The 23,032-nt window shown below is 39.9% G+C and overlaps 9 protein-coding genes and 2 long non-coding RNA genes across 11 annotated transcripts; 7 read left to right on the forward strand and 4 right to left on the reverse strand.

The window, feature by feature from the left end:
• Window positions 1–525: 525 nt before the first annotated feature.
• LOC145711597 (solute carrier family 22 member 15-like) lies at window positions 526–3,643 on the reverse strand. The gene is made up of 10 exons (XM_081789286.1): window positions 3,573–3,643; window positions 2,950–3,105; window positions 2,575–2,680; window positions 2,345–2,515; window positions 2,008–2,301; window positions 1,797–1,962; window positions 1,519–1,751; window positions 1,135–1,375; window positions 819–1,098; window positions 526–776 (listed from the first exon to the last, which is right to left on the reverse strand). Exons 2-10 carry the CDS (start codon window positions 3,074–3,076, stop codon window positions 661–663), a joined length of 1,734 nt encoding a protein of 577 aa, XP_081645412.1. The 5' UTR covers window positions 3,077–3,105; window positions 3,573–3,643; the 3' UTR covers window positions 526–660.
• Window positions 3,644–5,029: 1,386 nt separating this feature from the next.
• Window positions 5,030–5,563, reverse strand: LOC145695405 (uncharacterized). The gene is made up of 2 exons (XR_014133719.1): window positions 5,392–5,563; window positions 5,030–5,154 (listed from the first exon to the last, which is right to left on the reverse strand). It is a non-coding gene; the product is annotated as an uncharacterized LOC145695405 (long non-coding RNA).
• Window positions 5,564–7,647: 2,084 nt separating this feature from the next.
• On the reverse strand, window positions 7,648–8,309 carry LOC145711598 (non-receptor tyrosine-protein kinase TNK1-like). Its single transcript, XM_081789287.1, has 4 exons — window positions 8,229–8,309; window positions 8,095–8,186; window positions 7,978–8,053; window positions 7,648–7,898 (listed from the first exon to the last, which is right to left on the reverse strand). The coding sequence occupies exons 1-4, from the start codon at window positions 8,248–8,250 to the stop codon at window positions 7,648–7,650; spliced, it is 441 nt and encodes a 146-aa protein (XP_081645413.1). The 5' UTR covers window positions 8,251–8,309.
• A 236-nt stretch (window positions 8,310–8,545) lies between these two features.
• LOC145711599 (uncharacterized) lies at window positions 8,546–10,105 on the reverse strand. The gene is made up of 6 exons (XM_081789288.1): window positions 9,767–10,105; window positions 9,477–9,716; window positions 8,963–9,437; window positions 8,808–8,916; window positions 8,645–8,766; window positions 8,546–8,570 (listed from the first exon to the last, which is right to left on the reverse strand). The coding sequence occupies exons 1-6, from the start codon at window positions 10,074–10,076 to the stop codon at window positions 8,546–8,548; spliced, it is 1,281 nt and encodes a 426-aa protein (XP_081645414.1). The 5' UTR covers window positions 10,077–10,105.
• A 602-nt stretch (window positions 10,106–10,707) lies between these two features.
• Window positions 10,708–12,597, forward strand: LOC145711600 (putative oxidoreductase TM_0325). Its single transcript, XM_081789289.1, has 5 exons — window positions 10,708–10,780; window positions 10,842–11,028; window positions 11,791–12,036; window positions 12,148–12,382; window positions 12,480–12,597. Exons 1-5 carry the CDS (start codon window positions 10,772–10,774, stop codon window positions 12,595–12,597), a joined length of 795 nt encoding a protein of 264 aa, XP_081645415.1. The 5' UTR covers window positions 10,708–10,771.
• A 214-nt stretch (window positions 12,598–12,811) lies between these two features.
• On the forward strand, window positions 12,812–14,564 carry LOC145711601 (putative oxidoreductase TM_0325). The gene is made up of 5 exons (XM_081789290.1): window positions 12,812–12,824; window positions 12,857–13,069; window positions 13,783–14,025; window positions 14,071–14,252; window positions 14,451–14,564. Exons 1-5 carry the CDS (start codon window positions 12,812–12,814, stop codon window positions 14,562–14,564), a joined length of 765 nt encoding a protein of 254 aa, XP_081645416.1.
• A 189-nt stretch (window positions 14,565–14,753) lies between these two features.
• On the forward strand, window positions 14,754–15,504 carry LOC145711602 (uncharacterized). Its single transcript, XM_081789291.1, has 3 exons — window positions 14,754–14,824; window positions 14,923–15,035; window positions 15,083–15,504. The coding sequence occupies exons 1-3, from the start codon at window positions 14,754–14,756 to the stop codon at window positions 15,502–15,504; spliced, it is 606 nt and encodes a 201-aa protein (XP_081645417.1).
• Window positions 15,505–15,532: 28 nt separating this feature from the next.
• LOC145696608 (uncharacterized) lies at window positions 15,533–16,457 on the forward strand. The gene is made up of 5 exons (XM_081773679.1): window positions 15,533–15,614; window positions 15,655–15,938; window positions 15,980–16,145; window positions 16,182–16,243; window positions 16,286–16,457. The coding sequence occupies exons 1-5, from the start codon at window positions 15,579–15,581 to the stop codon at window positions 16,440–16,442; spliced, it is 705 nt and encodes a 234-aa protein (XP_081629805.1). The 5' UTR covers window positions 15,533–15,578; the 3' UTR covers window positions 16,443–16,457.
• A 764-nt stretch (window positions 16,458–17,221) lies between these two features.
• Window positions 17,222–18,956, forward strand: LOC145711604 (uncharacterized). Its single transcript, XM_081789292.1, has 4 exons — window positions 17,222–17,612; window positions 17,903–18,003; window positions 18,163–18,229; window positions 18,331–18,956. Exons 1-4 carry the CDS (start codon window positions 17,291–17,293, stop codon window positions 18,954–18,956), a joined length of 1,116 nt encoding a protein of 371 aa, XP_081645418.1. The 5' UTR covers window positions 17,222–17,290.
• Window positions 18,957–19,634: 678 nt separating this feature from the next.
• Window positions 19,635–21,014, forward strand: LOC145696545 (uncharacterized). The gene is made up of 3 exons (XM_081773604.1): window positions 19,635–20,082; window positions 20,125–20,571; window positions 20,835–21,014. The coding sequence occupies exons 1-3, from the start codon at window positions 19,696–19,698 to the stop codon at window positions 20,973–20,975; spliced, it is 975 nt and encodes a 324-aa protein (XP_081629730.1). The 5' UTR covers window positions 19,635–19,695; the 3' UTR covers window positions 20,976–21,014.
• Window positions 21,015–22,637: 1,623 nt separating this feature from the next.
• Window positions 22,638–23,005, forward strand: LOC145696684 (uncharacterized). The gene is made up of 2 exons (XR_014133822.1): window positions 22,638–22,772; window positions 22,840–23,005. It is a non-coding gene; the product is annotated as an uncharacterized LOC145696684 (long non-coding RNA).
• Window positions 23,006–23,032: the final 27 nt, after the last annotated feature.

Here is a 23,032-nt window from a genome sequence, read left to right on the forward strand (position 1 = left end):
TGACAGCAGCATAAATAATATTCTTGAATCACGACTGTTTGGAGTCAATTAACCTTGACACAATTTGATGGAATCGGAAAATCATGGTCCTCGAAGCCTCATTTTTTTGCCATAAAATCAAGAATTATCGTTGTAAAATTGATCATTATCCCGATTTTTCCTTTTTCCAAAATTTTCATTCTTATTTCCATAAAAATTCGATTTTGAACTTTTTTCGCCGCGAAGGTTTATAAGGTCAGATAATCTTTTGAAAGCGAAATTACGCTTTCATCATTCGAAATTTCTATTTCTGGAACGTTTTAACGAGCGACTCGTGGCCACTTTTGAAAATTTCAAAGGCCGCCGATCGAAACTGACGTTGTAAAATTTTTGAAGTCGAAAAAAACTGGTGATGTTCGTAAATGAGTTTCGGAAGCGTTTTATTCCAAATGTCAAGCGGACACAATTTTCTGGGCAGCGTCATGTCAAAAATGATGCGATTCGGGGGCGTTTAAAAATCATGAGTTTTCATGAAAAAGATTGAAATGGCGATATTTTCTCATGCAATATTGTTTTTTATTGAGAGCAACTTTCAAATAATAAATTATTATGAAACTTGAAAAGGTATAAACAGGCAATGCTTCTAGGCAAAAATATCAAAATAAAAATCATTGAAATTTTTTAGTTTTCTTCAGCTTTCGTTTTCTTTTCTTCGAGAAGAGCTTCCTGCTCGCATTCTCGCTGGTAAACGTCGTTCACATCTTCCATTGTTTGAAGCATTGGTTGTCCCTTCGTCTCTAGAAAAAGGGTTGAGGCACATTTCTTCTTTTTTCTCAAACCTGGCAATGATAATGTCGCCCATCCCGCTAGCAGCCCACAAATTCCAAAAAATGTATTGGAAAACCATGGGAAAGTGTTATCAAGTCCAAAGACGAGTGGACTGATAGCACCACCGATTCGGCCTCCCGCTGAGCTGAGACCGACGGCAGTGGCGCGGACGCACGTTGGGTTGAGCTCGGCGGTGTAGATGTAGACGATGGTGAAGGTGGCGGAGGAGCAGAATTTGCCCGCGAGAGCGAGCCATTTTGCGATTTCCAGGTAGATTTCTTTGCATTCCGCCTAAAATATGCAAAAACGAAGAGGCACATGAACTACCTTTTCGGGAAGAAAACAATCCCCATTATGAATTTCCTCGCATCCGGACATCAAACTGAGCACCATCGCCCCAATACAAGCCAAACCACCGGCCACGAATAAAAAGCAAAGCGTTCCTCTTCTTCCAAAGCGCGAGCCGATCATGAAGGGCGATAAAAATTTTGCCACAGCATCGAAAATTCCACAAAGAGCATTGTTTACGAAGATGTTTCCAGAAAGGCTTCCAGCGTTCAAACCAAGACTTTTTAAAAATGGTCAGGAAATTCGATAGAATTTGATCTTTTTCGATAAATTTTGTCAAAATTTTGAGGCGAAAATTAAAAACTTTGGTCGAAAAAATTGAAAATTTGGTCATTTTCGAAATTTTTCATGGTTCTTTTCGACCCTTTCCCATAGTAAACCATCGAGGTAACAAACCAATTAAAAAACATCACCACCGTCTTCCATCTCAAGTACGGATTTTTGATCAAATCCGCGATTCCAGCCTTTTCTTCTTCATTGTTCAAGGATTTCAGCTCAAATTCATTGATCCATTCATCGTCAATAGTTCCACCAGTTTTGGCGGAAATGAGTTTCAAAGTCGCCCGAGCTTCCGAATTCTTTCCTTTCGAGTAAAGCTAGAATAAGAGAGCTAGAAAGAGAAGGGGGAGGGAAGTGCTTACCCATTTGTAGGAAGAAGGAAGGTAGAAATAAAGCGGGAGGAATGGAAGACCAACTAGGACGAGTCCAATCTGAACATCGTGCCAGTTTCGGTTGTAGTAGCCGATGATTGATAAAACGACGATTCCAAGCTCAAACAGCTGCAGATGCTGGCAACCAAGGAATGTTCTAAAAAAAGGATGAAAATCTTGAAGACCAAAAAAGTGGACTTACCTCCATTTAGGCCCAACTTGTTCAATGCAATAAACATAGCTAACCACCACACAAGCATGAGCAAAGGCTCCAGCCAAAAATCTCATCAGCGTAAAGCTAACTGGTCCATCGGCCCAGTACAGCAGCAAATTCGTAACCAAACAAAGAGAATGAGCGAGCATCAGTCCTCGCTTTCGTCCGATAATGTCCGAAATTCGACCAAATCCGAGGGCGCCAACGAGCAAGCCAAGCATGAACAGCGAGGTCGAAATGGAAGAAGCGGGGAAAAGCGATTCTTCGCAAATCCAGTCAAATCTGAAGAGCGTATTTTGTTTTGATGGATTTGAACGGAGCTAACCTCGAAACCACAGTTTCCTGGAAAGTATTATTCGGCGAGTACACAAAGCCATTTTCGCACTTTGCGCACTTTTCCGTCTCAATCAAGTCCAAGCAGCTGGCCGGGTCATTAAGGGCGTCGCAGTGGTCGGTCACGTTCGTCAAATCGTACACTCGGCACGGGTTTTGCGGACTTTTGGGAGTTTTCAGAAAGCAAAATTGCGGTGAAAAAGAGGGCTTTCGAAAACTTTCCTGAGAGAATCAATAAGGGCGTAGTCGGTAGAATTGATTCCTTCTGGAATGCAGCGGTATTCTTCAGGTTTTGCGTTGAGAATAACACTGGCATTTTGAACCGCGCCTTGAAAATAAGGGTATCACTCTGTTAATTATGATAAGGGCCACGTTCTATTAATTTATTTTCTTGAGCAAGATCTTTTTTAATAAAAATTCTGGGCAAAACCAGAAAAAAGAAATGATTTTCTGGATCAGGTTTTTGATTGGTCGGTAGGCGAAATACAGAAATCTTATTGGCTACTCAAAAAACCACCTCCAATTTTTGGTTTTGTTCAAAAATTTAGACCGATGTATTAATTTTCGCGAGATTTATTTTTAATAAAATAAAATTACCTGATAAGATGATCGTATAACTCGAAAAAAGAAGAATGCAAATCTGGTAGCCGGACAAGTGCGGTATCCGACTATAGATTTGGTCGAAGCCTTTCAGTTCCTTCTCTTTCTTCACATCTTTAGTCATCAGAAAGTCCTGCGAATTTCAAAAAGTCTCTGAACGAAAAAATCTAAATTTTTGCCTCCCAAAATCAGATTTTTGGATCTTTCTTTTTCGATTCGCGGTCGATTTTATCCAAAAAAAGAGCAGGTATTGTGATAAATCGGCAATGACAAGTTTAAACTAATTGGATCGTAAAAATGATTTTCAGACACTAAGAGTTCACTTTTGCTTAAAAATACCGATAAGTGATCCCCCTCTTTTATTTTTCTAAAGAATTCGGGAAAAAGGGCGACAGCTGTTCTCTCTTAAATAATAATAACTGAAAGGTTGTGCATTGGTTGCTGCAAATGGACCCGTGAGAAAGAGCGATGATAGAAGCATGCTGGGCGATAAGCTTCGCACAGACTCATGATTTAAACTGCCAAGTTCAAATGCATCTAACGTCAGTTCTCGGCTGTTAACACTATTTATGATTGAAAGTTTTTCTTCATAAAAATGATTTTTTGTTCAAAAAACGAACCTTTTTTCTGCTTGAAAATGTCAACCTGGATCACAAGAACTCTTCTTTGTCTCTCTTTGTGTTCGGTTTGTCACGTAGAGGAATTTGAAAAGTTGAAAACAAGGAATTCAAGTCTGAGCTCGATGAATTGGCACTCGTGATTTTCTAGGAAAAATAGGAGGGGCCACTAATTTGATCATAATAAGACTGAGTTCCCGACAACCTCCGGGCTATTCAACAACTTCATTATGAATTTTATCTATCATGTCGTTGTGAATAAAAAAAAATTTGGTCAAAATTTCGACCAATCAGATCATCGCATTTTGTTGGTGGGCCAATCAGATTAACAATAAAATTGTCAAAAAATTCCAGTTTTTCGACTCGAGGCGCCAAAAAGTAGGCTTAAAAAAAGTTAAGAAAGAAGGCTCAATGTGTTCATTTTTATCCCTGAGATGGTCATTTTATACCTTGTTTGTTCTCAAACCAAATGCTTAGTCTTGTTCACCTCATAATTCCGCATAAATAAGCGTCATCTTGTGATGCATTATTTTCGAATCAAATAAAATAGAACGGACCGATGCTAGATTGCAATGTCTACTTTTGTACATCAATCAAATTTTGGGCTAGTTTTGATTACGGTAAAGACTCAGCGCTAGAATCTTCAAAGAGAAATGATTCAATTCGCTTAATTTAATCTCAACATTGATACGTCTCATGTTTTGACTTGCGTACTATTCTAGTTATTCGCCGCGCAAGATTTTTTGAAAAAATAGACCAATCAGAAGTGGCTAGATTTTGCTTAGCTCAATAGACTGAGCTGAGCTATCTGAGCTGAGGTCGAAATTGAGCTAGCTGAGCTGAGCTGGCTCTTTTCGAAGAACCATTGAGCTGAGCTGAGCTGGGTTTTTTTCAGAAAAATTGAGCTGAGCTGAGCTTAGCTGAGCTGACCTTCACCTCAAAATTGCTGAGCTGAGCTGAGCTGTAGTTCAGCTAGCTCAACTCAGCTAGCTCATAAAATTTGCAATTCTGCCACTTACCCAGACCCCTGCTTGGCTACGATCCTTGATTGTTGTCTCATGAAACTAGAGCCAATTATCCAAAAACACAAATACTTGAATTTATACCGTAAACTCCTGACTGGCCCAAATCGAGGTTTTGAGTTCGAGAATGCAAACTTTTCGTCTTTCCGTTTCTCCTTGCGCCAAAGGATCAAAAATATAAGAAGTCCTTTGGATTGTTTACTTTATAAACATATATGGCTTTATTTTTCATAAATTGAGCCTGGTCTTAAATTCGTACTTGGAAATAAAATAAAATCGGACGACTATTTCGCACTGTCTATTTTTAACCTCCATTTGGGCTCTTTTTTGAGAAGCAAGAAAGTGATCATTTTTTAATCATTATTTTCATATTGATTTATTTAAGATTTTTGAAGCAGTAAATAATTACTTGTTGCAGTAAATACAGTATAGCAGGCACGGCAAAGATAACACCTTATCATGATTTTCCTTTATCATCATTTTGATGGATTCTAGAGCTCATAAAGCATGCTGTCGCCGACTTTCACGATCTTTGGGTTGTAGTTTTCGAAGCCTTGTACACTCTAAAATAACAAAATAAATATTTTTATCGCTCAAAATTATATAAATAATATTTGCTCGGCATTCTCAATTGCTAATTTTGACCAATAAGAAGCCCGAAATCGGCTTTATTTTTTATAATTAGCCAAAAATGAGCTTCTATTGGTCAAAAATTAGCATAAAAATAGTCAATTAAAGATTTAAGCGTCTCGAAAATGCCTTTAGAAATAATAAACCGTAAAAATCGATCAAAAACTCACCATTTCAAGTCTGTCGAGTTTCTCATAAGCATAATTGATGCTTTTCGAATCTAGTCCGGTCGATTTCAGGAGTCTCAGCAGCGTGATTTGCTCCTCTGTCATGCCATCTGTGGCTCTTCCTCCTTTCATCGGCATCATACTATTAAAAAGCATATTTTTTTTATCTCCAACTCTTTCTTTTTTTCGTTTTTTTTGTAGTGAATTTCTAGCAAACCCGCCGATTTTATGTCTGATTTTTCGCCAATTCTAGCGCCGCTTGCGAAACGCGATTTTACTTTGTTTCGTTTCCAAACAAGTCCAATTTTTTCTCATCTCGGCGAGTCTATTATTGGAGAACATGCTTAATTCGCGGAGCTTTGGTAAAACAAGACCATGTTAAACAAAGACCTCCAAATAAATAAAGATGTACGCTACAAGTAAGACGAAGATTACGAGCAAAAGGCTCAACCAAGTGCGGATTGAGTTGATTTCGCCGGTAAGGAATGATTAAACTGAACCTTTTATTCAAAATTTAAAGGAAAGTCTAGGCTAAGCTAGCTTTGCTCAGAGGAGCACTTAGCTAAGCAAAGCTGAGCTCTCTTTCTTTATACATGAGATAAGCTAGCTAAGCCAAATCAAAACTATCAAATCTGAGCTAAGCTTTGCTAAGCTAGATTTATTATCCATCCCAAGCTCAGCTGAGTCCAGCCAATTTGGCTTAGTCAAGCTAAGATAAGTTTAAAATGAATCCGAGCTCATTTCCGTTTACGAATTATTTGTAAGCATTTCATACTCAGTAGAGCTTAGCCTTATCAAGCTTAGCGTTACTCAGCTTAGCTCACAAATTCTTTTGAAAGCTAAGTCTATTTGGCTAAGAATAGCTTAGTCCTCCAGATAAATTGAATTCTTATGTTAGCTAGAATAAGTTTGCGGCTTAGCTAGCTAAGCTCGAAATTTAACTGCTCTCATATTCAAGATGCCAGATTCAAATCATAAAAGCTAAATTTTCGGTCACTCAGAGTTTTCACCGTATTTCCGTCATTTATGTCAAAACAATTTTTCAATTCATGGAGCAATGCAAAAATAGAGAAAATGTTTTCTTGTTTTCACTCAAGTACCGAAATTATTTTGAGTAAATATGATAAGAATTGGAATGACGATATTCTGGGCCTTTAATTCTTAGGGCTACCCGGTTCATTTCCGTAGAAAAAACGTTTGTTCAAAGTACCGAGTATCAACTTAGGGATGAACTTTTTATTAGAAAGAGTAGGAAAAAGGAAAAATTATATTTGCAGAATAATATCATCGTCCAGCATCATCGGAATCTCCTCGCTCAAGTCCTGCATTGTTTCGTTCAGATACGTGACTTTTTCGAGGTACAAAAAAGAATATTTTATACATTTAAAATAATTAAAAGGCCCTTATAGTCTATAAGTTTAAGATTTTTCGAGATTTTCCATAATTTATCTTTTTATTTGAAAATATCTTCTTTTGCTCTCGGCATATTCAATTAAAAAAAATTTCAAAACTTAAGGGTATCCGAGTGATATTTTTGTTGGAAAAATGAAAATTGCGGCAGCAAAACTAATCTTACGCGAAATACTCTTCTTCTCTTCTGCTTGATTCGAGTCGAATAACGGTCATTTTTAAGTCATTTTTAGGTCATTTTAGGGTTTCACTCCGATATTCAATTTTCAAATAATTGACTTTTGAGTTCCTTAATCCTCGTTTAGAGATAGTTAATTGTTCAATAAAAAACTGGGTCATGATTATTAATTAATCCAAAATTGTCAATTTTTAATTGATAAAAAACATGGTCCAAGTTGTCTTTTAGTATTAATTTGATTATAAAACTTCCACCTAAAATTATCACTTCGTTCACGTATACGATCACGATTTACCCTAGTTGGAACGGTTAAAAATAGACACGGCCCAGTTGCGCCGGCTCAACTCGCGAATTGCATTTGTTTAGCAGCAACAAAAGGACAAGCCATTACTTTTTTTGGTGAAATCATGCATCTCGCTTGTGTTCATCATAAATTGGCAAAATATTCTTGCGCAAGAAATGCGCTCAATCGAAGCGCATGATCATGAGTTAGTTAAAGAGAATAATTTAATCTCGTTCCTAAAAGCTTCTGGAGTTGCCCGAACTCGGCGCGGTAAGTTGTGTTGATCTTCCAGCAGTGGGTTAAGGCTTTGTAGACTTTTTCGGATCAAAAAAATGAATAAGGGAAAAATCAAAAAAAATTTTTATATTTTTTTAACGAAAATTTTTTCTTAAAATTTTGACACCCTTATTTTGCCTCTTATTTTCAGATCCCGGCCTTGTCTGCTCATACTTTCCGGTCTTGGAGGAACCTGACCCCTGTCGATCGATGTCAAAATGTCATTCCAGCAGCGACAGTAGCCATAGGGAGTCTGGCCTCGAGTGAACATCTCCCAAACAGTGCAAGCGAAGGACCAGACATCGGAATTCGAAGTGAACTCCATCGCTCTCAGCGTTTCTGGAGCAAGCCAGTACATAAAGTCTAGAAAAAAAGGATGAGGAGGCAGAAATTGATCATTTTGACCAAAATTTTGGTCGAATTGAAAAATTTTTTTGCTTACCTCGGATTAATTCATCACCGAGTCGTTCGTGAATGTATTCGAATTCGCGGATACTCTTGATATACGCAATTTTCACCTTCAAAAACCATCAAAAAATTCGCCAAAAATAAACAAAACCTGAAGATCAGGAGTCAGCATAAGCGTCAAGCATCGTAATTCTCGCATGACAATTCCGTAATCCGAGAGAACCTTCATCGCGGAAACAAGTTCTAAAAATATATCAACCAAAAACACTCGCTCTTGTAAATTACCAGTGACGAATCCAAAAACCATTCGGTAGGTGACTTTATTTTTCGGGTCCACCAAGTAGCTTAGAACTGATTGTTGGACGACGCCTTTTTCAGAGTTTCAAAATTTTATCCTGCCTTAGCAAAACTTAGCCCTTCTAAGTATCTTCTTCTGTGTTTAGCTTAGCCAAGCTTAGGTAAACTAAGAAGAGTTTCAAAATTTATTTTTTGCTAAGCAAAACTTAGCCCTTCTTATCTTCTTCTTAACCAAGCTTAGCAAAGCTTAGCTAAGCTGAGCCTACTTTTAACTTGTCTTCTAAAGCTGGCCTTTAAGACCAGGGCTAAGCTAAGATAAGCTTAGTCTTCCTAGAAATGCGCTAAGCAGAGCTAAGCTTGCTTAGCTAGGAAAATAATCAAATATAGTCAAGTTTTTTAAAAACTCTCCTTCATAGACATAAACAGGAATATCGTAGTCGTCCATAAAAATGTACTTGACATGGAGATATGCCCGATGGTTGATGTTTCGCGAAGCTTTGGCGCTCTGGAACATGCTTTTTGTCAACTAAAAAGGATGATTTTGGAGATAGAAAAGGGATGAAAAACCTTGATTCGATTCACCGGATCTCGTTTGATACGATCTCTCTCTTCGTCATTCCAAGTTAGGGACCAGAAAACCGGCTGGCCGACGAAATTGCCGGACATGATTCGAATTCTGAAAATAGGTTGAAAATTTTGAGAAGGGAAAGCTTAAATTTTACCCATAAGAAGTGTCAGAAAGTCGACAAAGTTGTTGATTTTCAATGTTCATTTTCTTCACATAAAAAAGGTCAATGTTCTTTTGTGGAATAAACTCCTCAATTCTCTTCGGCAACCTGACTTTGCCACGATTATGGACGGATCCGTAAAACGCAGCGCTGTGAGTTGCTTGTGGAGCTTTCATTTCTACGAATTTTCGGCGGACGAAGCCTTTTACTGTCACATCCGCGATTCGCTTCAGACTTGTTCGTTCGACGAAGAAAAGGAAGAAGGTTGGGATGTACATTACTTGGAAAACAAGCAGCGTAACAGTCAAATATCCATTCATGAAGAGCCAGATGAGAATAAATTGCAGCAAAATGCAACAAGTCGACGTCGCCATCAGCGAAAAAAGATGCGAAATGACGACGATTCCTCGCTCGTGAAAACCAGTAATCGCCATTCGCTGAAAAGCCAACCAGATTGTCCCGCAAAGAACTAGAATTTCTTTTCTTGTTTCAAAAACGATCAACTTACGTCCAACATTGAGAAATTCAAGAACAACGGACGCGACGCAAAAGTAAATCAGCAAATTGCTTTCCATAACTCGGAAGAAGCCCCACTCGCCCTCGGGCGCGCAGCCATCGATGGAAGGAAATTTGCTGGTGAAACATTGCCGCGGGGCTGTGAGAGTACTGTTGCTTCCGGCGACGAGGTCAGGGATCCGGGAGAGGCAGAGGAAGACATTCAGCATTTGAACCACGTGAATAAGCAGCGCTGCAAAAATAAGGGCGTCAATAGCTTATCTTTCAAAGAATGCCGATTACCTGGTAGAATAGGGAGCAGTGCAAAGTATTTGCCCGACATTGGAATTCTGACAAGATCGATGTTGTATTTATCGATGTCTTCCGCCTGTCCTCTTCGGCACTCTTCCTCAAAATCCTTTCTTTCTTGGTCGAAGTTGTTGAAGTACGCAGAAAGCCGGATGGCGTAGCAAACTTGGAAGTAACAAACGGGAACGAGGACCATGATGACAACGAGGAGTTTCGAGCTCGGGTAGCAGAGGCAGCCGGGGATGAGCTCGAAAAAGTCGATGAAAAAGAAGAGGCCGCCGATGACGCCGCAGGCGATGGACATGACGACCGCGCCATTGTAGGTTCTACGACTGAACTTGTCAAGAGATGAGTCAAATGAGGATTAAGGAGGGATATCGGTGAATATTTTTCTTCATCCTTTTTTCATCTCGATTCCTGAACATTTTGTCGGTTGCAAATGACCAGCGTGTATCTCTCAATCAAAACCCTCTTCATATAATAAGGCAATTTATGCTTCCAAAAATACATCAAAAACATCAAATTCACCAACAAAAAGGGAATTATCATTGAAGCAGCTAGAAACTCCGAGCTTGTGATTTTCATGTTGTAGCTAGAATTATTTCTCGGAGAAAAATCTTTTGGGTAGATAGAAAATACGAGCAAATTGGACAGGAAGCACTGGAATTTCGATTTATTGATGACAAGTGGGGAAAAATTTTTACCAGGGTACTCGATCAATATCCGACTCTGAAAATAGATTAATTTCTATTTCAAAGAATATGATCGTAAGCAACAACCCTAAATACCAATTACAACATAATTTTATTTAAAAAAATCCCGAATTTCTATTTCGAAATCATCATTCTTGTCAGACCAACCGCATCGCCCCTGGGGCCACCCCTGATGATCGATCATTTTGTTTCAAGATAAAATACATCTGCTGTTGTCTCCGGCCGGTTTTTAAGATCGGCGTATTTTTCAGTCTTGCCAACGAAGGAGAGAGAAAAGCGAAAGAAAATGGCAAAAGTAAGTAATTTTAAACTAAAAATCTATCAGAAACAATAATTTTTCAATAAATATTTTCAAGACTGCGATCATCACTGGGAGCTCTCGTGGTATTGGTGCTGCTTCAGCGATTCTGTTTGCGAAGAAAGGATTCAATGTCGTCCTCCAAGGCCGAAACAAGGAAAAACTCCAAGGAATCAAGGAAGAGTGCGAAAAAGCCGGAGCTGCAGGAGTTTTGGTCGTTGAACTGGAGCTTTCCAATCACGCTGGTTTGTTGATTTTTTGATTAAAAATGATTATGTTAAGATCTTCCTCGATTGGTCGAGGAAACTATCGACGAATTCGGCGGGCTGGATGTCCTAGTCAACAATGCCGGCATGGGCTGCTTCGCCAATCTGGAAGAAGTGACTGGAGAAATGATGGACTTGATTTTGGGCGTCAACGTCAAGGCGCCAATTTTGATCTCAAAAGCAGCAATGCCGCATTTAAAGAAATCGAGAGGGGCCATTGTTAACGTCTCTTCCCTCGCGTCTCATGTTCGAAGCAACAGTAAGTTACCGTATTGAACTGCCAAAAGACTATTTGGAAGATCAAGTCAGGCCTTTATAAAGCGATTTTTGGTCTTTTATGTCCTTGAATATGTCCTTGAGAACGAGGTATTTTTTGACCTCGAGTTGCTGACCTGCATCAAATAACTGTAGTTTTTGTGTTTGCCCTTGTCATACAGACTAGTTCGCCCCGGAATTTTTCAATTTTCGGAAAAAAGATCATTTTTGCGAAGAAAAATGGCTAAAACAGTGATTATTACCGGCAGTTCGAGAGGAATTGGTGCTGCGACGGCGATTTTATTCGCAAAGAAGGGATTCAATGTCGTGGTACAGGGAAGAAACAAAGAGAAATTGCAGCAAGTCAAGGAAGAATGCGACAAAGCTGGGGCGGCAGGAGTTTTGGCCATAGAAATGGAGCTTTCAAACACCCAAGGTGAATTATTTTTGATAAAAAATTGAGCTAAATTTAAGAACTATTTTAAGATCTGCCTCGATTGGTCACCGAAACAGTCGAAAAATTCGGCGGTCTTGATGTTCTCGTCAACAATGCTGCCCTTGGAACGATCGGATGCAATCTTGAAAACACCACGGCAGAAATGATGGACGCTGTTTTGAATGTGAACATCAAGGCGCCGATTTTGATCACTCAGTCTGCCATGCCTCATTTGAAGAAAACAAGAGGAGCGATTGTTAATGTTTCCTCGATGGTTTCGCATGTCAGGACGAATAGTTAGTTACAGCGAATTTTCAAAGGCCTGACTTGATTTTCAAAGGAAAAAAAAGATATTTTTTTTACCGAAAAATAATATTTTTTTTTCTACTTTTATCCTTTTTTTTCAGATTTCTTCCCGTACGCAATTTCAAAAGCCGCCCTGGATCAATTCTCGTTGATTTTGTCAGGCAACTACGCCCCTGATGGAATTCGAGTAAATACAGTGCGCCCGGCCGCTGTGGCCACTGACATTTGGGAAACTTCTGGCGTTCCAAAGGAGATGCTCCCAGCGCTTGTGCAGATGGAAGCGGCAAAACAGCCATGTACTGGAATGCTTACTGCAGAAGAAATTGCTCAGGATCAGTTTTTTTTTTGGCGAAAAACATTCATAATTGACAATCTCTGGCCCAAAATTTCGATTAAAAGTAGAAATTTTTGGCGCGAGTTTTGAAAACTGAAGGAAGGCAATTTGGATGTGCTGCGATCCTGCTCTGCCCAGCATGACAGGCCAAAACATCACCATCCATGGCGGCCGAATCGAAGACAAACCGTGGGTCAACCCAATGGCCCCTCAATAAAGAATTTTTTTCCTGTAAGAAAAAAATTTTACAGTAATAAAGACTTCCATTCTTTATTTCTTTCAGACTTTGGTTGAATTCAAGGATTCATCCTTGTTAAGTTTTTGCAAACGCAAATGTTTGCCTACGTTTAATTTCATTTGCTGAGTCTGCTTGTTTTTTTTTATTTTTGCAAACAAAAGGGAGATTAAAAGAGCGATAATAAAAATAATAAATGGCAAAAGTAAGCTTTTTTGAATTAAAAATAAATTTGTCAGAGACAATTTTTTATTAAAAATATTCAAGACTGCGATCATCACTGGAAGCTCACGTGGTATTGGTGCTGCTTCAGCGATTTTATTTGCGAAGAAGGGATTCAATGTCGTCCTCCAAGGGCGGAACAAGGAAAAACTCCAAGGAATCAAGGAAGAGTGCGAAAAAGCCGGAGCCGCGGGAGTTTTGGTCGTCGAACTTGAGCTTTCAAACCATGCTGGTTCGTTCGGGTAGTAGGGGGTTATCATTAGGGTAAATCACTAGTATTTTCCACTTTTTTTCTTGCTAAGTAGAGTAGGCATATAAAATCTTTTTATAATCCTCAGAAGCTGAGGATCATTTTGATAATTGATAGTGGGGGGTCATCTCGTACCCTGAGGGCATTCTGGTACCCGGAAGTCCCAAAATGTGGCCAACTTCGGAAATTCGAATTTTCGAGGCCGTAGACGTCTAAAAAGCTTAGTTACGACCTCGAAAATTCGAATTTCCGAAGTTGGCCAAATTTTGGGAATTCCGGGATACAAGAATGCCTTCAGGGTACGAGATGACTCCCGACTATCAATAGTCAAAATGATCCTCAGCTTCTTGGGATTATAAAAAGGTATTATATCATATAATTTATATGCCTACTCTACTTAGCAAGAAAAAAGGTGGAAAATATTAGTGATTTACCCTAGTTATCATTCGAGCTGCCCCTAACCCTAAACCTAACCCAGGGGGCTACGCCCCCCCCCCCGGGACCCCACACATAAGGCCTTAACCAGGGGGCTTCGCCCCCCGGACCCCCCCTTAAGAGTTCCCAGTCCCTAACCCTAACCACTAGCTCAGATTCTAGAGATCTTGGATAGCTCGAATCATAGGCTCGATTCGAGCCGCTCGAATGATAGCCCCTCTCTTCGTCGTTCGTTCTATTGATAAACTGATTATGATTAGATCTCCCTCGAGTGGTCGACGAAACCATCGAAACATTCGGCGGCCTGGATGTTCTTGTCAACAATGCAGGAATCGGCTTCTTCACGAATCTCGAAGAAGTGACTGGAGAGATGATGGACATGGTTTTGGGAGTCAATCTCAAGGCGCCAATTTTGATTTCGAAAGCGGCGATGCCGCATTTGAAGAAATCGAGAGGGGCCATTGTTAATGTTTCCTCCCTCGCGTCTCATATTCGAAGCAACAGTAAGAAAATTTTTTTGTTATTTTTTTTTGAATAACATTTTTGAGATTACTTGGCGTATGCGATTTCCAAGGCCGCGCTTGATCAGTTCTCGTTGATTTTGTCGGGCAACTACGCCCCCGACGGAGTTCGAGTAAATACAGTTCGCCCAGCCGCGGTGGCAACTGACATGTTAGTAACTTCGGGTGTTCCAAAGGAGATGCTTCCAGCGCTTGTCCAGATGAGTGCGGCAAAACAGCCATGTAACGGGATTCTTTCTGTGGAAGAAGTTGCTCAGGAACAGCTTTTGATACAACAAAATAGGGGTCTTAGATGATTTTTGTCCATAAAATTGCCCTTTATTTTGCAAAAAAAAGTGACAATTTTTATCTTTGATGTCGATTGAAAGAAAAAAATTTTGGGCGGGAAATTCAAAATCTGAAAACAGGCAATTTGGAAGTGCTGCGATCCTGCTCTTCCCAGCATGACAGGCCAAAACATCACCATCCACGGAGGCCGAATCGAAGACAAACCATGGGTCAACCCAATGGCTCCCCAATAGAAACACCCTCATTCTGTCATTAATACTGTATTACTGTCAGTAATAAAGAATTCGTTTCGGACCTTGATGTTACGCAAGCTTTTTCGTTCACGGAGGAAAGGAGGTGTTTGCATTCAATAAAATTAACGGGAAGCAAATATCGCGAGTTAAATAAGCCGACAAGTGCGGTATTCGCACAGATCGTTAGAGATGTATTTCGCGTGGATTTTGCTCATTTCTTCTTTTGAAGCTTTTCGACCCAAGCCCCGCGCTGATTGCCCGTAAGACAATTTTAACAGAAAAGATGATAGCTCGAAATTAATTTCAAAATATAAAACGAAATTTTCAATTTAAGTCCAAATTCGATCGTAAAATTCAGGGATGAAGACCTTGCTCTTACTTGTGATTCGTATTGCTACAAGGACTTTGTCGAATGTAAGGACTCATGCTTGTCAAGTGGCTGCGAACGTGAATGTTTGGCTACGTACACCGGTATTTACTGACTCGTAAAATGCCCTTCCAAATTCTTCTTTCCATAGATTGCTATGAAGTCTGCCCTTGCTTTTCCAAGTGCCCTCTTGGCTGTGCTGACTGCGACAATTCGATATGTTCCTGTGTTTCTCCTCAAGAAAACAACAGTCTGTACAAGCAGTGCATCGACGAGGCATCGACTGAATTTACTGGATGCGTCAAAAACTGCACCGCGAGCCCGACCTGTTATGAAAATTGCTTTTCCGGTTTCATGAAAGAAAGCGAAAAATGTCCCTGTAATGCGAAGTGCGAGCTTGGCTGTCCGTGCGATGATGGATACAAGTGTCAACCGTTCATCACCGCTATTTGCCAGTACAGCTCGAATCATTTTGGATATGTCATGTCTGCGGATGGACATTACAAGGAAGATCGATTCTACAACAGTCCCCAAGGAATGGCTTTTATCTTTCTAAAATTCATAATAATTTGATTTAATTGATAAAAGCTTGAACAGGAAGCTATCCATTTCTTCATCGAGCTGGACATGCTCTTCTCAACGGCCAGATGATGATTTTCGGCGGAGATCAAGACTCAAAGAAGGTGAATTAATTATTTTTTTCATCGAATTAATCAAATTAAGATCGGACGAATTGACGGCTGCGACCTCGTCGACACTGGAAAACGACTTATAAACAATTTTTACTCTTATTATGGAGCGCTTGTTACGGTCCCCGAGGTCCACGAGGAAACGATTTTGTGCGAAGGATACAATGGAAAGTCCTGCGAAAGCTTCGATGGAAGTGTTTCATTGGCCATCAGCGAGACGAAAGAACAACATCAATACAGTTGTATGGCGCTTTACGAAAATCAGGCCTTGATTATTGCTGGAAGTTATACAAATGGAACGGAGGTTCTCAGCGTCAGGTAAGATAGTAGATAAAATTAGCAAATTAAATAATTTTCAGTGGCTGGCAATCAGAAGCTGAACATCCAGAAGGAGATCTTTATGGGCTCTCATGCGCTTCAGTTGATGGTGGAGTTCTCACGATTGGTGGTTATAGCGGTGGCTATAAGAAAACTGTTTATTTGTTCAAGAATGAGCAATGGACTCTTGTCGGCGAATTGAAAAATGTAATTTTTAATTTTTTACAACTTTTCTATTTTCAGAATTTTTATTTTGGGTCGATGATGATGTTTGATGATTATTTTATTGCTTTTGATGGTTACGGGTACATTAATCACGATTGAACATTTATCTTAATCAAATTAAGTGATTATCAAGTTGAACGCGCCGAATGGAATGGCACTCACGTGACATCCTCTCAAACCCTCTCTTCGCACGAAGTTGGCTGCTACCGTCCGATTGTTTTCGAATCCGACCCAGATCAATGCTCTCAGTTTTGCTCCAACGATTTCTGCTACGTCTAACTCTCTTTATCAATAAATTCCACGACTCACTTACCAATCTCCCCTGTCGCTTAGACTTCAAGATCCAGCTCAGGCTTAAAAACGAGTTTTTTTTCGTTAGAACGTGTTCGCATTTAGCAATGCCAGAAAAAGAGGAAGAAAAAAATGTGTCAGGTGGAATTCGCTCCGAAGACATTTCGATAAAAATCACGTTTTACACGAATTGAGCTGATAAAGATGCGTTTAACTTGAATAACGCCACCTATCAGTTGGAAAGCGTTTCATTCTCCATTCAATTTGATTTCGAGTTTCACTATTTTTGATCTGAAAGACGATCGAATTTTTTGAACCATTATGAAGTGGCTAAAGAAGAGAAAATCGACCCCCAGCGAGCTGAAAAAGTAAGAATCCTGCTTCTATCCCTCTTAAATCGTAATTCTAGCGCTCCTTCTTGTACAAAAACATTCGATTCTGGCCTTGGCCGGACTGCTTCAACATCTACTTATGGCGAGAATGAGTCAACAGCTGGAAGAGGGTTGATAAAGTTGACCTCTGAGCTTTTCATGGCTATGGTTTCACAAAAAAAGGGCTTTCCGGATCGAGAAAAAGTAGGTGAAATCATGGAAGAGAATATAAAACACTGGCTTTGCCGTTTGATTCCAGCGCGGAAGATGTTTGCCACAGCGCTGTTCTCAAGAAACATGCTCAAATCGTACTCAATCCAATCAAATCGCCCCGCAAATAGAAAAATAGGCGATCTTTTCGAAAAAATTGTGAGCAAAAAAAAGTTTGACGAATTATCCGGCTCCCAACTCGAGCTGTGGGAGCTCATTTTTGGCACCACCGGAAATATCGTCCTGGAACGAAGAATGTATCCAGAAGAGCGACCCTTGATCCATTCCGCTTTTCTCCGATCCGTCAGCGGCTACGAGCGAAAATTCGAACTGAAAGAGTCTCGCTTTATCAATGAAATCTACGCTTCGCTTCCGACGTTGATGAAGACTTCTCCGGATCTTCAGCCGTTGGAAAAGACGATATCCGTTGCTGAGCCGGAACCGAAATCGGTCGGTCTTGACCCGGTTTCTTCGCTGCAAACGGTTTCGGAGAGAGATGAATCGTCACTTTACTCGGACTTCGATAGTGATGAAGAGATTGAAGTTGTTGATCGAGGGACTTGGACTCTTCCAAAAGGTGAATATAAAAGCAGAAGGATAAAAAAGGTGTATCCTTGTTCATCCTCTAAATTGATGCATGTGAACCTTTGTTCATCTTTTAGGCCACGTAGCCTTTCCATGAGTCCCCGATTTTTTTAAGTTTTCGATTATTATATTTGCTGCGCTCAATTTTCATGAACAGAAAGGCCACGTGGCGAAAAGGATGAACAAGGGCTCACTTGCAAAAATTTAAGGACGAACAAGGACACCCTACTTTTATTTCAAATCAACCCCTTTGAAAACCCAAAACCAAACATTTATCCCAAGCCACGTGCGATCAAAATGTGCAGACCGAAGCATCCGATTTAGATTTGACATTTTCATTTGGCGAAATCAAGAGCGACTCGGATCCCGACTCCGGCATGCAGGTAAATTAATCCCTCTCACTTTTTTTTTCACTCAGAGGAATTCTTCGCGGCGTTTGTTTTGAAAGTTGCGTTCCAGCGCATCAAATTCAAGCCTGCGCTGAATTGAGAATTTTTTCTGCACAATCTTAAATTAGAATTTAAAAATTTCGTTTTCTTTAGGATTCAGAGGACGATGTGAGCTTGTTTGCGAAAATTGAGAAAAAGGCGAAAAAAAAAATGACCAAAGGTAAGTCATATTTTTTCAATAAAAGAGATGCGCCTTTTTTTCTTCACAAAAAAATAACAATCTAAATAAGGGTATCACTTCGTTAAAAATTATTTTTCTAGATACCGTCTCCATCACTGGCCCAGTTATCTTTATCCTGAAAGCGCCCCAACCAACCCGAGCTTTTCTCCAACTCGAGTCCGGAAAAGACTTTACTCTTGGCTCCGGCGAATCTGCTGATGAAAAATTCGAGTCCCTGGGAAAAGAGCACTTCAAAATCTGCGGCGTGGATCTCATCAGAAGACTTGGAAACAACCAAGTTGCTGTTAATGGCGTCCAAGTTTCCTCGACCGCGGTTCTTCGTCATTCCGACATGATCACATGCGCTGGCTACAAAATGGTCTATTTGAATCCCGACTACGATCCAATCAAAGAAAACCAAATCTGCGAAAACTCAAATACCGAATCTTGCGAAGAAGAATTCTCGAAAAACTCGAAAAACACCGCCGAAAAACCGAAAATTACCGCGAAAATGAGCGCGGCCGATACTCTTTGGCGCCGGCGACTGGAAGAAAATGCGAATAAAACGCTGGTCGAGAAGAAAGAAGTGGAGACTGAAAATCCTGATCGACCGGTGATTCCGTTGACGGATAAGGAGATTCCGGAGAAGAGCAGGGCGATTAAATATCAAAGTGGAAAGGAGTTCGATATTTTGTACGAGCTGCTAGGGGCGGATTTTGAACAATAGAAAATAAAATTCTAAAAAAAAATTTTAAAAATTTGAAAAATTTGAAAAACCCGCCAAAAAGGCCTCCAACCAGAAGAAAACCCGGAAAAACTCAGCCCTTCGGTCATCATCAATCTCTGCCTCCTCCATAGCCAGTCCCTTCAAACCGACGAGAAGGCAATTTTCATCGAAGCAGTCAAAACCTTGTTGAAAGAAAAAGAAACAGAGCTCGTCGGAAAAATCGAAAAATTCAAAACTGAAAAAGCCGGAGAAAAAACCGAGGCCGGAGCAATCGGACAAATGATCGCTCGACTTCCAGTTCTGCAAGAGCTTTTTTACTGGTCGTCGAATTCGGCCGAAATCTCGATTTTCTGGAAACGAGCGCTGTCGCTTCCAGAATCAGAGATTCTTCCCTTGACGAATATGACCACGAGATTGGTTCAGAAGTGCGTCTCGCTGGCTTGCGACACGATGGTCAATCATATAGAAGAATTGCTGACAAAGAGTCCTTTTGAAATGAGTGTTCCTTATGGAGTCATTAGCGTTCTAGCAAAGGGTTGAAAATGCAATTTTGAAGAAACCATAATTTTATATTTTTGAGATTTTGGCTTGAATTTTTATGAAATTGAATCGAGTGCATTATTTTCCAAACAGAACAATTTAAAGCTTACTCATTATTTTCGGGCCCTAGCTGGGCTTTTTTCTCAAAATCATCCCAACTCATTTCAACCCTCTTCTTCCAGATGGAACATACACCGCGATGACCGACACAAAACTGCCAAAAAGCCTCATCAAAAGCGCATTTAGATATCTTTTCACAAGAGTGGTAAATCTGCTGATGGATCTGCTCACTGAAAACCCCTCGTATTCCAAACTCGAGTGGTCTCTTGGCGTTCGCCTTCGCGGCAATCTCGACAACTTGGCGAAATGGGCCTCGTCCAAAGGGTTCGAATCAGAGTTTCAAAAAGCGAATACGAAAGTTTCCGAAGCGGCGGACTTGGTCGCTACACCTAGGGGACAGCTAGGCCAAATTTGCTCGGCGGTGCAGTTGAGGAGAAGATATCCGAACTTGGGGGCTGGACAGATGGCCAAGATTCTCGCGAGATTGAATGATACGGACACGGAATTCGTCAAACCGATTGCGCAGGTAAAAATTTTCTGCATTTTTTCGGAAAAAACTCATCTTTAGGAGCTGAACGAATTGGCCTCCACACCAATCAGTCGATTCGGTTCAACATTGAAAAACGATTCAAAAGCTCAAAAAATCTCGCTCTCTCCTCACGACAAGCCGCAAATCATGACTCTCCTCGACTCCGACGAAATTCAGAGCTTCATAAACATCATCACTTACAAATTTGGGCCACCAAGAGCCGCTTGTTCCGAAGGAGTGACGAAAAAGAAACGAATGCGAGCGAAAACGCCAAAGATTGAAATTCCAGTCTTTGAAGGGGGAGAAGAAGAAAGAGTTTCGATTAGAGTGGAGAGCGAGAATCAGAAACTAGGGTTGACGCTGACGTGTGGGCTCGATACGTTGTTGAAGAAAAAGGGGGTGTTTGTCAGATCGTTGGTTGAAAATGGAGCGGCGGAGAAAGCGGGAATGAAGATTGGGGATAGAATTTTGAATGTGAATTACAGGGTAAGTCGGATTTGATGAATTTCAAAGTGATACCCTTAATTTTCTTGCTGAAAACGATTATTTTGATTATTTGGGAAAAGATGCTCTTTCTTTGAGCTCAAATATTGGTGTATCGTTTGTGTGTATGTTGATGAAAATGTTTTCTAAATCAACGAGGTACAACTTTAGGTATAAATTGCTCCATTCTCGAAAATATCAATTTGAGTTTAAAAGTGAATATTTATGGTGTTCTTTTTTCTTTCTTCGTTTTTATTCTTTTTCAGGACATCGAGAATATGGAGTACTCCAGTGCGATAAAAGTCATCAGAGACTCTGGAAAGACGCTAAATTTGACGATTTCGCGGCAAGTCGAAGCTGTTAATCGCGAAAAACTGGCGGAATTTATTCTCAATGACCTTATTTAAACCCTTTTCATAGGAAGCTTCTGTAAATAAATTTTTCATATTCAACAAAAACGAGTTTTTTCCCAAGCGCTGAAAAATTGCTGAATCGTCAACGACAGACGAGAAGTAGAGTGAATCTTCTCGTGCGCTTGTCAGATGGTGTCAAATTAAACCATTCAAAAGCAGGTAGAGCAGAAGAAAATAGGAGTTTGGAATAAGAGAGAGAGAGAGAAAAAATGACGTACTCTATGATTTTTCTTTTCGTTTTTGTGATATTTGTCTGGCAAGTTCAAGGAAAAGGGCAGAAATCATGATTCATTATGGATGTTTTTGGAACTTTGTTTTCCTGGATCGGCGATTGGCCTACTGGTCGAATGGGTAAATTTTATTGGTCCGATTTTTTTCGCTAAAAATCGTCGATTCTTGCCGCCTCCCAAGTTTTAGACCAATCAGATTTGTGCATTCGGCAGGTAGGCCAATCAGATTTCATAAAAAATATGTGGAAAACTCGAAAAATACAGTAAAAGCCCTCTAAAGCTGGTGTGATGTCAATGTACTACCTCCTTGGCGATTCTGACAGCGAGAAGAAGGCTGATTTCATCAAATCTTTTGTCAATGAACTTTCGACCGTACGAAACCCTCGCGAACCTTATTATTGATTCCCTGTAATAAAGAAAGAAATGACCTGTTTAAAAATATATCTCAGAAAAGTCACTTCTTTGATTTCAAACAGAAGTGTGGTAATTTGTATAGCAGATTTGTAAAAGATTATTTATGCACGCTGATGAATAGGTTTCGTCATTCAACCTCTCGGCGCGTGAATAAAGAAAGGGTATAAATTGAGCCAGACGAGGCAAATACCAATCAGTACTACAGATAATGAGGGTTTCGGTAATACTATTCAGTCTTCTGATCGCAGTTTCATCTGCTCATGTAAAAAGGTAGATACTTCATTTTTCTCGAAAATGATTACAAAGTGACACCCTTAATTGATTGCCAATTCGGTTTTTCCTATTGTAACTTTCTATCTTCTTGGATTATAAAATCGTTCAGATTTCCGAATTACAAGCAGAATAAACAGCGTCAGTACATGGTTCTCGTCCGACGCGGAAATTTCTACCTCAGACCGCTTGGAAAAGATCCTGATGGTCAAAAATCATCAATGATCATTCTGAAATAAACCCACCAGTCTTCAGCATTGAATACAGTCGTTGTTGTATCGAGAAAGAAAGGTTTGGTCATTCAACCTTTCAGACGGAAAGATTCGGTTCGTTAATTATGAACAAAAAGGTTCATAAAAGGATAAGTTCAGCTTTAACCCGAAAGACTCAAGAGCTGAATATTTGTTGAAAAATGAGATTTTTGCTTGTTATCTTCTTCTTCGGTTCAATTTCCAATGCTTTTATGAAAATATTCCCGAATTACATGAAGGGTAACAATTTCAACCCCAACGGACATTTCTTCTTCAGGACAATCGGCAAAGAACCCGGAAGTGGAAAATCAACGATGAATATTTTGAAATAGAGTCGTTCAAAATTTTTTCTTCAATAAAGTACCAAGCATCTTACCATGTATTTTCATTGAAGTTTTCATCGAACATTTGAGTCGAATTGCATCATATCAAGAAATTTTCTAGAAGAATCTTCCCGCGCGCGTTTATTGGCCGCGTCGATTTTGCTTTCCATCGACCCGAGTAAAAACTCAAAATCTCCAAAAATAAAGAGACAAAAAATAAGAGAAATGCTCGCTAAAAACATCACCAACATTTCAAAAATCGCAGTTCGTCAGGCTTCCAACGGCAAGAAAGTCGGCACCACTGTAAGTTCCAAAAAAAAAAATTAAATGTAAAATTTGATGATCGTGAATACTCATGGCGAAATTTTAGGTGGCTGGTTTGGCCGGTGTCAGTTTTGCTGCTTATGCTTTCCTTTGCCCTCACTCCTTCCTCAATGCTGGCAAAGAAAATTGATGATGAAGATGATTGTACTGTAATTTTGCCTCGAAAATGATGTAACAAAAGCTTACGAATAAATTTCAATTTCACACTGTCATTTTCGGTTTTATTTAAAAATCCCGAA

The sequence above is a fragment of the Oikopleura dioica genome, chromosome 1 (assembly GCF_907165135.1).
Source record: "Oikopleura dioica chromosome 1, OKI2018_I68_1.0, whole genome shotgun sequence".
In the NCBI taxonomy this organism is placed as follows: Eukaryota; Metazoa; Chordata; class Appendicularia; order Copelata; family Oikopleuridae; genus Oikopleura; species Oikopleura dioica.